Source organism: Anas platyrhynchos, chromosome Z (genome assembly GCF_047663525.1).
Source record: "Anas platyrhynchos isolate ZD024472 breed Pekin duck chromosome Z, IASCAAS_PekinDuck_T2T, whole genome shotgun sequence".
Taxonomy (NCBI): Eukaryota; Metazoa; Chordata; class Aves; order Anseriformes; family Anatidae; genus Anas; species Anas platyrhynchos.
This window is the reverse complement of record NC_092621.1, coordinates 26,334,250-26,349,708: the sequence shown is the minus strand read 5'-3', so window position 1 is coordinate 26,349,708 and position 15,459 is coordinate 26,334,250. Positions and strand designations below refer to the sequence as shown.

The 15,459-nt window shown below is 34.4% G+C and overlaps 1 protein-coding gene across 8 annotated transcripts in view; it reads left to right on the top strand.

Moving 5' to 3' along the window:
• POLK (DNA polymerase kappa) overlaps positions 1-15,459 on the top strand; it is a 35,225-nt gene that overhangs the window by 11,428 nt on the left and 8,338 nt on the right. For all 8 annotated transcript variants that reach the window (XM_038171324.2, XM_027446885.2, XM_072031516.1 and 5 more), the window contains 8 exons: positions 1,556-1,675; positions 7,742-7,894; positions 8,255-8,386; positions 10,135-10,288; positions 11,571-11,786; positions 13,604-13,728; positions 13,900-14,066; positions 15,366-15,398. In XM_038171324.2, the coding sequence (XP_038027252.2) occupies positions 1,556-1,675; positions 7,742-7,894; positions 8,255-8,386; positions 10,135-10,288; positions 11,571-11,786; positions 13,604-13,728; positions 13,900-14,066; positions 15,366-15,398 (1,100 nt within the window). The remainder of the gene's footprint in view (positions 1-1,555; positions 1,676-7,741; positions 7,895-8,254; positions 8,387-10,134; positions 10,289-11,570; positions 11,787-13,603; positions 13,729-13,899; positions 14,067-15,365; positions 15,399-15,459) is intronic.

The window sequence follows — 15,459 nt, the reverse complement described above, 5'->3', positions numbered from 1 at the left end:
GATTTAGATGTTTCATTTACTTGTTCCCTGTTTCTTGAAAACTTGTCTCTTTGTCATACATATGCCTCATAACAATATTTGGAAAAAAAATATTTCTGAAGAACAGTTACTGTTTCATCACCTGTTTTGAAATGGAACAAGCTGTAAAATTGGCTCTCAAAACTGATATACAGGCTTCTCTGTATTAGGATATATTTCTGTCAATAAAGCAAGGGAATATAGTACCAGGTATAGTTCAAGAAATCTGAAAATAAGCTTCAGTTCTTTCTGAAACTTTTCTTCTTTTGCAGTCCTTTCAAAATTAAACCTACAAACCCTAACCCACAATGGTATTTCAACAAAAACTTATGTAATTTCAACTGTGAAATATTGCAAGAGATGTAAAACAAACAAACAAAACCAAAATAAAGCATAACCCCCCCTGCTTTAATAACAATCTTAAATATTTGTGTTGCTTCCCACACCAACATTTTGGTGTCAATTTCTTTCCGTGAGACTCTACAAGTCATGTTTCATTGCAGAGGGGAGAAAAGATGATATGTATATCTGATGAAGAAAGAAAATGCACAGTAATTTCTTCTAAACAATAAGATATGACATATAGTCTTTCTATTATTTGTTTTTATCATTATTATAAAAGAGAATATTTTTGTTTTTTCATGTAAATGCCTGGTTCTGATTTGACCGTTCTTGAATTCTTGGCGTCAGTTCAAGTTTGGTAGTCAGAGACTTTGAACTACAAATTTGTCCGCTTCTGCTGATTTTTATCAGCTGGTTCAACAGAACATGATACCTCTTCCTACAAATGTTATTTCTCTTGTAAGAGAAAAATATTTTATTTCCTGGTTATGAGTTTTCCTCTTTTCCATATCATTGCATGTCTTTGTTTATTTGTTATGAGTTGAGAACAGGGAAGTCACAATGTGCAATCTCTACATTGTTGTCTTCTTTGTATGTTTTCGTTACATCTCCTCTTGTTCATCCCTTTCCTTGAAGAAGCGATTACATAATTAAGAGGAATTTTATGCCTATTTGGTTTTCATCATCCTCTTCTAAATAGCTTCAAATTCTGCAATGCCTTTCAAGATCAAATGGTTAGTTAAATACCCACCATTAGAAGTGGACTTTACTTTTATAATGCCATTATTTCCATGATTCAACAGTGTGGAAGTTTGACAAAATGCTTAAAACAAATTTTTTTTTGAGCTTTATAAGCCTTATTTTGAGGGTATTGTAAATAATAGTTTGTCATTTATCTACTATTTCAGATATTTTATTAAGTTTTAGAACAAGTTATGTTTTTTTTTTTTTTTTTTGTAAACATAGCAAGTTCTCTAAATTGTCTCTTACCATTAGAATGGGTCTGAGAAGGAGAAATGTTTGAGGAGAAGGACTTATTTTTGTCATGTTAGGAGAGATATGTAAAGTACCTGTGTTATATGAAAATCCAAAGCATGCATTACTGTCTTATGTTTTCTGTATCTAAAGATCAAATGTTGTTGGAGGAAAAGACAAAAAAAAAAACCAACTTACTGTTTTTGCAATTTTCTTCAAGGGTTCCAGATTTTACGAAAACGAACTTAAAAAAGATCAACAGGTTAACCAACGAATTGAAAAAATGATGCGGCTAAAAGAGAAAATTACACAACAACAGCTATTGAAAGCGCAGTTGCAGGTACTAATCTTGTGAAGACCTTTTTTGGAGAAAATAGCAAATAAACATTTCGTTGTGTTGTAATATACTGCAGTAAATTTTGTTGATAAGCACAATGCTGGCTGTTGTTTTGATGTTAGTCATGCAAACAAAAATTTGCACAGTGTCTTAAGGATGTAAGCTTAATAAAAATTTGCTGGAAGAAGATTAAATAGGTTCTAAGACCTAACTAAAATGTTTTTATTTGAATAGAATGAAGAAAAGTAATTCCTGTTCTTCTAAGTCTGTACAGTTTAAAGGGATGTCATTACGGTTTATGGAAGATTCATTAAATACTTTGTTAATAAGTATCATGGAAGTGTTGTCTACTTTCTGTTCTTAGAACGTGTATTTTTGTGTAGTAAGACCTGCAATGGAATGAAGGTGATCAGAGCTGTCAACTATTCTGGATTAATTTATTCCTTATTGATGCTAATTAGTAAAATAAATAAATAATAGTAATGGCAAGCAGTCACAAGAAATACAAATGTCCTAAATTAGAAAGATGAAGGAACTATTTTTCTTCTTACATGCTAATGAGAAGCATGTGAGAGTAGTATCGTAAATATTACTGTGGGTGAAATTGTTTAAAGAAAACTGAAACACCAGGTTGCACGCTATACATTCTTAGACACAACAAAATTAAAGTTACTTGTAGAGGCTTAATTTGCTTCTTTTTTCATTTGTACTGTGATTCAGTCTTTAATTACATGATTGCATGCTATTTTTCCCTAACAGGAAAAATTTCCTGTTTCATTCAGTGAAAAGTGCAATGTTCACTGAGTGAGCAGTTACTCATTATTTACTCTTGTCCTCATTGTTCAATGGGTGGCCCAAACCTTATTTGTTATACACTAGTCTAATCCATCTTTACATGCAGAATTACCGACTTCGTTGTAGTTTTTCTATGTTGTACACTCTTTAAATTATTCTTGCAATACTCAAGCAAAGTAGAATGATATTTTTGTTTTGCACATGAAGAGCTGAGGGAACAAAAATAAATTAATCACACCCATTGATTTTGAAAGCCATTGTGAGGACTACAGGTCCTGATCTTTGTTGTACAAGCTTTTTATTTGTTCACTGTAGATTTGAAGATCACATTGCTAATTAGATGCCAGTTTCTCAAATTTGAGCCCAGAGGAGCTTGCAAGAATAGTCCCTCTGAAAAAATTTTGTTATTAACCTATATGCCTCAGCTGTTTTTGTTATTTTTTAGCATGATTCAGTTATGTCTCTGGTAGTTATTATTGTTAGTTTTCGGGGGTAGCATTTGAGTCATTTAATTATGAAAATTATTAAATTATGAGGCATGAAAACATACTTTCACTTCCATCCTTCTTTCCAACAGAATTTTTTATTCTACAGAGGACAGGATTTCTTATAAAAGGAATTACATGGGTCTTATAAAATTAGTATATGGGTGTATAATTAAAGAATGTGTAGTGCATACAGTGAAAGTCAACATATTTGAATTGCTTTGACTACCTTTGTCTTTCTGAACTTGATTCTTTGATCTTGCAAAATTAATGTTTTCTTTTAATGATTTAGATGAAAAATGCTTCATATAAAAGCAAAGAAACTTAAAAAGAGAAAATACTTCATGTGGTTCTTACTAAAACCTGCATTTCAAACCTGATGTTTGAAATCTTTGCCACTTGCTCAAAGAACAGTCTCCTTTTTTCTAATTGAATAACTGTTACATTAGCTGCCATAGTGCATGAGGACTGTTATTAGAGGATGATGAGAGGCACACTTTTCTGATGGCTAATTTCAGGTCTTTGACAATCAAGTTGTAAAAAATCTGGAAATCTTGGATATCTGTTCTATCCCCTGTATGCAAATGAATTCTGGTCCATGATCGTTATTACCCTAATTTCTTTATCACAAGTTCTGACCCTTTTGCTCTCTTCTGTACTTTCTTTCATTTTTTTCCATCCTCAATCTATTTTTTTTGTCCCACATCCCCAGATTAACATTGGTTGTTCTTCCAAAGCAGTTTCTGTCTATACCCCCAGGGTCTGTGATAAAGTCCTCAGTCTCCTGTTTCAGCCAGTCTTTATCTCTGTCTGGGTTCCTCAGTGCCTCCACCATTTCCCATCAGTTACTCTCCAGTAAATCTTCCCCAGGCTGTTAACTCCACCTTCAATGTCTCAAGTCATCTTTGTCCTATATGGATTCCTTAATATGTGCTTGGTATTATTGAATCACCTTCTTTAGGTCTTTCAGGTATGGATATACTTGGCTCTCATTATCAACTTTGTCTTTATTATAATTTTTTATTTATTTCTTAACAACTCTTTGTTTCAGTACTACCTCCTGATATAGTGTGAGAGAATTTGTTCTCTTATGGTTTGTAAGTGGGAGATACTCTGGAATTACATAGTTGTCTGTAAACGTGAGTGCTGCAAGTTTTCATCTTCAAGTCAAGTTGTGTTTGTAGGATGGTTAGAGATTGAGATATGGCTTCCTAAGATGGCAGTCAATACAAGTGCTGTGATGTAAAAATGAACCCACAACAAAGTTTCCACATACTGGATTTTTTTTGAGAAAATCCAGGTTACACAGGGGAACAGCAGCATAAATGCTGTCTTTCTCACCACTAGAGTCTATGTGTGCCAAGCAATAGTTTGAAGTTTTCCTAATGAATGCCATTCTCTCCCAAAGGAAATAATATACTGTATGGCATCATACAATCATTTTTTTTTTTTTTAAAAAAGTAGTATCATTTGTTATCTCTTCATCTTGTCAAATGCTTTTAAAGATATAAAAGATTTTGAATAATCTTTTCATATATTTCTTTGATAAAGCAAATTATGATAAAAAACTTGTATTTTGCATAAGGTAAAGAATGAGAGGTTACTCTTTAAATTGTATACAAGTAACTATAGGCAAAATTAAACTTATATGTACAGGTCATATGTTTTAGTATTTTTTTGATCTAGCCTAGAAAATAAAATAATTAAAAAATGTTGTCTTTTTTTACCTGCAAAGGAAAATTGAAAGCAACTTTTAAAAACTTCTCTACCTGGCTTGCCTCTAAGAGCTTTTCATAGCTTTTTTTTTTGCCTTACTAAAGACAGATTTGCACAGGATTCTCTGAGTAAGTCTAGGTGTCTTTTGTTCTGGCATATTACTTTAATCAATCTCTGTTACTGATGTTACATTTTCATATTTCTATTTAGATCATTTTCGTTCATTCTTTAGACTGATATGGTATCTGATGAGTATGTATCATGTTAGGAATACATGGGGGAGTAAAAGCAAAAAAGTTTGTTATAAATGTGATAAATTGAAATACAGAAGTTAAGTAGCTGGAATAGAGATTGACAGTAAAGTACTTAATTAAAGTAACTTGAAGTTGCAAATAGCCTAGAATGCTTTGCAAAATATAATTTAAAAACAAAAGGATGCTTTCCGTGGTGACAGGGTGACTTAAACTCTTGATGAATTTGTAGTGTAAAGAAAATAAGCTTTGTTCAGAAGGATTTAAGTGAAAGAAGAATGGAAGAAGCTTCTTCTTCCATATGTATCATGTGAATAGTTGGCTTTTTGTGTTATTTGAATGGCTTGCCAGCAGCACTTTCCACTTGGGCCCTTAATCTTTTTAAACCAGTTTTCTCGGCCTCAGGGAGCACAGTGTACTCTTCTACATGTAACAGCCTAATCGGAGGCCCCAGTTCACTGCTCAAATGAATTTGGAGCAAACCAGAGAAAATACTTTTTCAGCAATTCAGTTGGGACATACATAGTTGCCTGTCTGTGTTCAGTGTATTCAACTTCAAAGGATGAGATTTTAGATTAGGTGGTTTTTGTTTAATTAAGCTGCTTTGCCAAGAAGTAATAAGGTAACTCTTCAAGTAACTGTGCAAATTGCACATAAATATTTCTTTTCAGATCATAAACTCATTGCAGTTGAGCCAGAGATGTTTCTGCAGTGGTACCTTAGTGCCATGAATGTATGTGAGTGTCCTTTTACTTCTGTCCCATTTTGCCATGGGTGTTTCTTGAGCTCTGGTGTGCCTGAAGCTCATTGCTATCAACAGCAACCTTTTGTTTGTGTAAATAGAGGTTAGCATAGTCATTAGTGTGGCTGGATAATCACAGTTAGATAGCACTTTGTTCTCTTTTTTTTTTTTTTTTTTTTTGATACTTTCTCTTTTGCTGAGAACTGTGTGTGGTGCTAACGAAAAGCATAATGAGATGTGTGAACAACTGGCTGACAGTCAGGCCCAGAGGGTTCTTGTAAATGGGGTTATATCAGGCTGGCAGTGTGTCACTGGTGAGGTTCTCCAGGGCTCCACTTTAGGACCAGTCCTCTTCAGTGTTTTCATAAACTATTTGGATGAAGGACTTGAGGGTTTTTTGAGCATGTTCATGAACGATACCAAATGGGGTGGAGCAGTTGAATCTGTCAAGGGTAGTGAGGCCTTGCACGGAGATCTGAACAAATTAGACAGCTGGGCAATTGCCAACAATATGAAGTTTAACAAGAGCAAATGTCAGATTCTGCAGCTGGGAAGGGGCAATCCTGGTTGTATATACAGACTGGGGGATGAGAGGCTGGAGATCAGCCCTGCGGGAAGGGGTCTGAGGTTTCTGGTCCACAGCAAGCTGAACAGGAGCCAGCAGTGTGCCTTGGCAGCCAGGAGGGGCAACCCTGCCCTGGGGTGCATCAGGCCCAGCTTGGGGGAAGGGATTGTCCCACTCTGCTCTGTGCTGGGCGGCCTCACCGTGAGCACTATGTGCCACAATGCCTGAAGGACATAAAATTATTAGAGTGCCCAAAGGAGGGCTATGAGGATGGTGAAGGGTCTAGAGGGGAAGACAAATGAGGAGTGTCTGATGTCACTTTGGGTTGTTCAGCTCAGAGCAGAGCAGACTGAGGGGAGGATTGTGGTCTACAGCTTCTTCACAAGGGGAGCGGAGGGGCAGGCGCTGAGCTCTGCTCTCTGGGGACAGCGACAGGACCTGAGGGAACGGCATGGAGCTGGGACAGGGGAGGGTCAGGCTGGGGGTTAAGAAAAGGTTCTGCACCCAGAGGGTGGTTGGGCACTGGGACAGGCTCCCCAGGGCAGTGGGCATGGCACTGAGCCTGACAGAGTTCAAGAAGTGTTTGGACAACGCTCTCAGACATGTAGTCTGATTTTTTTTGGGTTGCCCTTTGGAGACTCAGGAGTTGGACTCAGTGATCCTTGTGGGTCCCTGTGGTTCTGTGATCTTAACAGAAAATTTAAGGCCTACTGATTTAGGTAATGCACTCATAGTTTCTAGCAGTGCTTGCTTCATACCTCATTCATAGTCAAAAGAAACATAGGTTTCAGAAACAAACACAAGATCTACAAGCTTATTAGTAAAAGAATACAAATAAAATAAGAGGCACAATAAGTTTGTTTTTGTGGAGAGATCTGTATGCTGCTGATCAGAACACCATAGAACTGATCAAACTCACAGTCTACTAACAGGAGATTTATCTTTAACTCTTGGAGAGAAAAGCAGTGTTCTGTGTATGATCTTCAAAAGTCACTTAACAATTTTGCTAACAATCAAGCCTTATATATATTCCTGTAACAAATGCTGGTGAATTTTATGAGGTAATTAACTTTCTTACCAGTATGTGAACTTGCTTGTTCAAGACTTTTTTTTTTGATGAAGATAGATGGTTCTGCTCTTTGAGTTGCTAGTCTTTTCTTCACATCTGAGCCAGTTTTCTGAAGTGTGTAGCATCAGTTAGGTGTTGGAAATTCACGTTCCATTAACATATTTTCAGGTGTTTTGTGTTTTTCTTTTTAACAACTTGCATCACAGTAGCTAAAGCTGCATCTTCAGTGGGTCTTATCAAGTTTCTGTCTAAATCAGGCGGCATATTTTTTCATGTGAGTTGTTTTTTTTTTTTTTTGTTCCATTTGCTATACCAGTATTCTCTCTGAGAGCAAGTGTCACCAGAAACAACTTTTTTTTTTTTTTTTTTTAAGTCTTTAGGATCATCTGTACTGTTACACTTCTGCAAGGTTAATAGTTTTTTAATTACTGGCTTATTTTGTTCAGGTGGACAGACTTGTGATGGAACTGGAACAGAGCCGTAACCTTAGCTGTACTATTGTACACATTGATATGGATGCCTTCTATGCAGCTGTGGAAATGAGAGACAAACCAGAGCTGAAGGAAAGGCCTATTGCAGTGGGATCAATGAGTATGTTGGTAAGGCCAAATGTTAAGCTAATATAGAAATCACTTGCATGAATTTCAAGCGTAATAACATGCAATAGTAGCATCATATAATGACACTTATAAAAATAAATGTTATGACTGTGGAAAGAAATAAGAAATAGTAGATGAACTGTCTTTTCTTATGCCATGTAAGCTGGATCTTATTTTTTGGTGGAAAGTGTACTGATAAAATTTTAAAGGATGTAAGCAGACAAAGGGGAAAAATCTGTATTAATTCTCAACCTTGTCAGTCTTTTTTGTGTGGAGTTACATGATTAGGACTTGATTATTTAACACTAAACTTAAGAGAGCAAAACTTGATAACACTGAACTTACTTCTTTTCTCCTAAGTCTACTTCAAATTATCACGCTAGGAGATTTGGTGTACGTGCAGCCATGCCTGGATTTATTGCTAAAAAGCTGTGTCCACATTTAACTATAGTACCATTAAACTTTGAAAAATACGGCAAAGTGAGTAAAGAGGTAAGTCTGGAAAATGAAAACACTCTAACCAAATATGAATGTACTTTGTTTTAGACTTTACCAGTTTAGATACCATAAAAAGTAGTAGTTTAACAGAACAGACAGACAGAATGTTTGGCTTAAATGTTAACTTAAATGTTGGTTTAAATGTTAAATTCTTCAGTGACATGGATTTGAACATAAGTTAAACAAAACATGGGTGCTTTTGGGACAGGAGATGTTTTTCATTATGTTCAACCCTGCTGCAGTTTTAATGAAATCAGTAGTGATAAAGATAGCAATCTTCAAAACTGTGTAATGAGCTAGTGGTACCAGTTGAGACCTGTTATTCTTAAAATTTCAAAATCATGGCATGTAATCTAATTATTAGGAAGCTGCATGTACATAAGCAACATAGAGGTAATAATTACATATAATATATAATCATCATTTAAAATGCTAATTACTGAAGAGAGAGGCCAAGAGCATTTTTGAGTTCAAGATGCAGATTCATTTGTCCTAAAAGAAGGAACTTAAAGTGCAAACGCTTAGGGAGAAAAGAAGTTGCATCTTGGTTGAATGCAAGTAGCTTCACTTAGAACAAGGAGAAATATTTAGCATACAAAAAAAATCATTTTTAAACAAAAAAGGGAAAGAAAAGAAAAATATTTTGTAGATCTTAAATTCATGCATGTTACAAGTTCCTTCATTTCAATACAATTATGCCAAGATGTATTTATATATTTACTTTTATGAAGCCTCAATCTCTTTACATAAATTAAAGTAAGCTACTGACTAATTTTAGTTGAATTTGATTCTTCTCACTTCCATCTTCAGAAAGTGTGTATAAATATTACTCTTTCAGAATAGATTTGAACTTGGTAATAATCTTGGATCTCATGATACATGCTTCATTTGTTGCTTGGGGGTAAAGTATTAAAAAATTATAGTTGTTTTATGCTTATATTTATGTTCTTCTCCTGGGATTTGGATTGCAAACTAAATAAACTTTATTTTGTCATTAAAAGCTGAACAGTGAATCCTATTAGTAATCACGTGCAGAGAGATGAGGTGCACATGATCAAATGTTGTGATACCTAAGAATTTGACCAAAACTGGTAAAGAAAACATGATGCAGTCAATTTTTCCTCCTTTTTTTAAAAAAAAAAAAAAAAAAAAGTCGGAGGGGAAGGGAGAAGGGGGAAAAAGTAGAGATTTTATTCTGTTGAATTTAATATTTTGTCTTTTTGGAGGATGTATTCAGCATTAAAGATTTTATGATAAGTTTGCCAGTGGCACTGACCAGTGCTCTAAACCACTGGCTGTAACTTTCATTTGGATGTAATTTAAGACGTAGATTGTCTTATCTTATATATCTGATGTCTGACAGACAGTGCACAGATGGGTAAATCAGCTCGTGCTCATTCTGAGGTTCTGCTGGTTTCCTAGATCCCTGGAGTTTTGTTCAGGTGGTTACTGCAGTGGCTGTGAACCTGGTGTCTTGTCAAGAGCTTAGTCATTGAGCTTAGTGACCAATGCAGTAAAATACAGTGCTCTGACCCCCCATTCTTGCCTATGATTGATATCTTGCTACTTGAGAGAAATAGTACTATAATTTTTCTATTTCACAAAATTATTTGTTCTGTAAATGGTTTTAATATCAATTAGTCATCTTGAAGTTTCAGAGTACATCTGTTCACCTAATAGTTCTGTGTCAAAATCTGCGTTTACATCAACAAGGTTTTAAACTTTCTCTATCGTTTATGAAGGTTAGAGAAATATTGGCTGAATATGATCCCCAGTTTATGCCTATGGGCCTAGATGAAGCCTACCTGAATATAACTGAGCACTTGGAGGAAAGACTGAACTGGCCTGAAGATAAGAGAAGATTCTGTTTCAGAACAGAAAGCACTGCTGAAAAGGGTATGCAAAATACTCTCTGTTCATGCATATAACATATGTTTCAGATAAGCTGTACCCATTAAAATACGTGTATTTAAGTCTGGATGTAATTTGTCCATGCACTGTCTACCTATTATTTGTTAGGTTACAGGTTAATTTCTGTACCAGTCACCTGTGCCATGTAATCTAATGATCTTTTGACTTAAGATCTAACGATCTTTTGACTTAAGGAGGTATAGAGTAAGTAAATTTATTGTTCTAATGTTAATTTGTAATTCACCAAAGTGTATTCTAGAATAGTACAGTGAGTCCTGTGCATCAGAAATATGAGAAATTGTTTGCAAAAACAGCGTGTGTAAGCTCTATTTACATGATTATACAAGACTAAAAATGTGTGAAGAAACGAGCACTGCAGAAGTACAGTAATGCTTAAAATATGACTGGATCTCATATGGCTCTATAAGATGGAGTTGGATCCACACCCACAACTGTGTATCCAGTTGGGAATAATAAAAAAGGAGTCATGCAAGTAGTCGATTGAAGTCGATTGAACTGGAACATTTGTACTATCAATATTCAAAAATGATCCAGATAGCCATTAAGAGGATAATGAAGGATACTGTGCTGAAAAACATCAACTGAATAGAAAGAAACAAACCGGCATTGTCTTAACAAAACAAGTATCACTGATACATAGTCATGTGCTTCTTCATACTTCTGTAATCTGTGTTCTTTTGGAGCACATGCAACATGGGTTATGTGGAATTGTAATAGTAAAGTTTATAGAGTCTGACAAAGGCTTGCTGATGGTCCTTGTTCTACAATGACTGCAGCTGAGAAGCTTGCCAGTTTGCTCGTTCTAGAATCAGATATTCCAGAATTCTAGTATCTTTGGAAAATATTGAAGAAATTTGTGCAAAGGATTTTTATTTTCCACAAAAAGGAAGCATCTGGACTTCACTCTGATGAAACAAAAATAATGCCAAAATTGTGATGATTTTCTGCTGTTGCAGCAACAAGCCATTAAACCTTGATGATTCTCTGGAAATGAAGTCCAATCTCCTAGCCAATTGTTCCAGTCTCAGCCAAATTTAAATCATATTAAGAACAAAGCAGTTGTGTTCTCATTTGAAGAAAGGAGAGTCACAATGTGATCATTTTATTTAAATAATCATACATGTTTTTTTCAAACTGAAGAAATAAAATTGATAATCAACCCATTTTCATCACAGCAGAAGGAAAATCAATGAAGTATGTGTTGTATATGGACGGATTAATTTGTTTGTTTTTCTGTGTAACCTAGATAAAGAGGATATAAATGTGTCTGGCAAACTGAATGAAGATGGATATTCTTCTTCACCTGTGCTGTTTGAAGACAACACTCCTCTGATGGATGACCACCCTGGACAAAAAGATCAGTCACTGGAAAATTCAATTGTCTTTGGAACTACTGCAGAGGAAGCTGTGAAAGAAATTCGTTTTAGGATTGAACAGAAAACTCAACTGACTGCTAGTGCAGGTATTCAAACACATAAATAATGCTTTCTATTTCCACGGTGTCTTCTACAGTCATCTCAGAGGGCATTACAAGCACAAGAAATAGGCATTGCCACAGTATTATGTTGCATAGAAATATGTCCCCTTTGAATGTCTGTAAAGACTGATTTTCAGGTTTTTCAAGAAATTTTATGGCTATCAAAGCCACTCCTATTTTTTTAATCATAGAAACAGTCATAACTTTATTGAATTAGAAGTACTGTAGAAGAAGTCACCAGGGGGTTTAGGAGCTAATCTTAGCACTGGTGGTACTTGTTTTAGTGCCTCCTGTAAGTTGTATCCATAAGCTTGTGGTTGTAATCTGTAACCAATTGCTAAATTGTTGTTAGTTTGAATATTAGATGCATATTGCTACTTCTAACAGTTTTCCCACACTGTTTCTTGCTTAATACAGTATTGAAATTCATTAAAAAGCTAGTTCTTGGAGAATTAGATGTATTGAAGTTAATAAAATATTCAGTAGCTTTTTAATATTTAACCATATCAGTTTTCTGTCTTTTGTCTTCAGACAACCTACCTGTAAATCTCAAATGTTGTGATAACTGTTGTGATGATAATCTGGATTAGATCCCTAATGAAAATAAAAAAGAGTATGTTCTTAGCAGTTGTGGAAGGCAAGGGAAATTTCAAACTAAGCAGAGGTAAAGGAATGGATAGTAGGTGGAAGCAGATGAAATGCCCTATGTGTTACTTCATGAATGGTGGCAAAATAATGTTGTTCTTCTGAAATGTTTTTATTTTTGTTCTTATGAAATTCTTGTCCTCTTCCTGAGGAGAAGTTCCTGTTTAGAAACCAGATACAGCTTTTATAAGTGCATCCGGGATTTTATGCCCCTAAACCAAAAATGGTTAGAAGGCTAGTTGAAGAATACTGATAAGTGATAATAAAATAGAATTACTTCTGCCATCTTGACAATTATAACAAGAAGCAAATAAAACTTTAGACCACTAGGGCTGTTGTACAGTAATAGTGTTTTGTTTGCTAACCAATTCCATAGTTCATTTGTTGGGCCAGTTGTTTCAACAGAAAGGAGTAACACCTCCTTATTCCTTCTAAACAGCATAAGTGAAATCACGGAATCACAGAATTGAAGGAGTTGGAAGGGACCTCAAAAGATCACCAGGTCCAACCCCCCATAATGTTGTATCAGTTTGAAAACTTGAGACAGCTCAGTGTTGTGTAGTCATCTGTCTTAAAATGCTGAGAAGATGGGGCTGCATTCATTTCCAAACTGGCTGTCATAAAGGCCTTAAACTTTGCAATATTTATGCATTTTTAAATTCTAAATAATTTCAGCAGTGGTAGTCTGCAAAAGACTAGTTTGGTAAATTTTGCCAAAATTGCTGTAGTATTTTTACTGAGCTGTAAGAAAAAATCTCCATCACATTGAAGTTTATTATAACTATTGTTATAGGTATTTCCTTTGTCTTACTATAATCACCATCATAAAATTGTTCAACCATTTAGCTTGTGGTATTTTTAAAACACTTGTTATTTAATCCCTTGTGACTGATGACATATGCATGTTTTGTTACCCTCACTGTCTCAAAATAGTAGGCACACTTTATCTGATACATCAAGTATGTTTAAACTACCATATGTATCTATGTTCTCACATTACAAAATTTTTTTGCTGGATTTTAACAAATCTTGTTATCATTAGTTACTGTTCTTTTGCATTTTCTGAATATGTAGGCTATTCTTGTGCTCTTAAATACTGAATTATTTAAATTTTGTCTTTTATTTTTTAAAAATGTTTTTTTTTCTTTGTGTTTAAGGAATAGCTCCGAATACAATGTTAGCAAAAATGTGCAGTGATCGTAATAAACCTAATGGGCAATGCAGAATTTCTCCAGAGAGACAAGCTGTGCTAGACTTCATAAAAGATTTGCCCATTAGAAAGGTAGGAGAAATCATGATGTTTATCATTATGTTCCTTTGTATTCTAAATGAAAGATTTTTCACTGAAGAAATATATTTTTCTAAGTAACCTGCCCAGTTGTGTTGATTTAACTGTTTTTGGTATTGGACACACAAATGTAAAGTTTCCAATTTTAATGATTTTTTTTTCCAGGTACCAGGCATAGGAAAAGTAACAGAGAAGATGTTAAAAGCACTTGGAATTGTGACTTGCTCAGAACTTTACCAGCAGAGGGCACTGCTTTCTCTTCTTTTTTCAGAAGCATCTTGGCGTAATTTCTTGGATATCTCCCTTGGGTTGGGGTCCACACATTTGGAAAAGTATGCTTTGTTTTTGTTTATTCTTTCCTGTGTTTACTGTTCCCTTGTGTGTGTTGCACACTGTACATTTTAAGACACATTTTATGACCAAAAAAAATTATGAATATTATGAATGTTTAACTGTATTCTTTTTAGGTCTCTGACAAACAATATTGTTATACTTATGGATAAGATAAAAAAAAAAAAGCTTTTAATGTTTAGCTGTTTAGTGTAACAGGAATGTCTAAAATATGAAATCCCAAACTCCTGTCGGAGAAGCAGTGAATAAGTGTATATCAAGAGATCGAGTCAGTATCATTTAGGATAACCTCAAAATTACCAAAGTAGCTAAAGAGAAATTAGTTATTTATCCAAAGCTGAGATGTTCAGTCCTGTTTCATCTATGAATATAACAGATATTGATTTTTTTTTTTATTAGGTGTTGTACAGTCTGAGAAATCTCCCACTGCATTTTTAAAAAAGTAATATAATAACAAAAGGAGCATGTCAGAAGCCAAGGTTATCGCTGTTAAGGAAAACATATTTTTAATGTTGTGGTCTAAAAAAACTGTTTTCTTTGTTTGACTTTTATTAGCAATAACTTGATTTCAGTGATTTTTAATGTGGAAAAAGCAAGCCCTTGACATATGAACATATGAGTTCTCAGCAAGTGGTTTGTCTTATAGTCATTGTCTTTGACAAGCTTTTATGAAAATCTAAGGATATCAAATTTGTTATTTCTGAAGAAGGAAAAAAAAATGAAAATAAAAGGACATACAAAGAAAATGCTCTAAGGATATCCTTAAATACAGAACCATTTTTAAGGGATGCTTAATTAAAACTGGAAGGAGGAGAAAAAAAAATGTATTAGCACATCACCTTTAGCATGAGCAGTAATTTAGACAGAATGCAAATTAATTCCTTGGATAAACAAATATTCAAATATGCATAGTATGTTTGGGATTTTAATAGCTGTACTTCAGTTATACCAAGGTGAGTTAGTATAGGATTTTTAGTTTTGTTAAGTGTTTCCATCTGATAAGAAAGAGCAGATTTATTTTGTAAGCTATTAACTTTTACTGACATCTGATCTATGTCTTTGTTACCTCTTCAGTAGGTTATTTTATTAAAAATACATACATATATATCCTTTGTACTCTATCAAACTCAGTGTACAAGATTTGCAGAAAACGTTAGCATCCAGATTTTCTATAAACATTTGCTGTTATTTATTGAAGTATGATCGGCTGTCTCAGAGTTTATTGAAAAGATAACAGTTTGAGGTAAAGTGAGTTTATTAATTTGTTTTTCTCTTTAAAGGGATGGAGAAAGAAAAAGTAGGAGCACTGAAAGGTACACCTTTTTAATATTGGAAAAAAAAAGTTTATTAATCACTAAACTTAATTAATGCCCA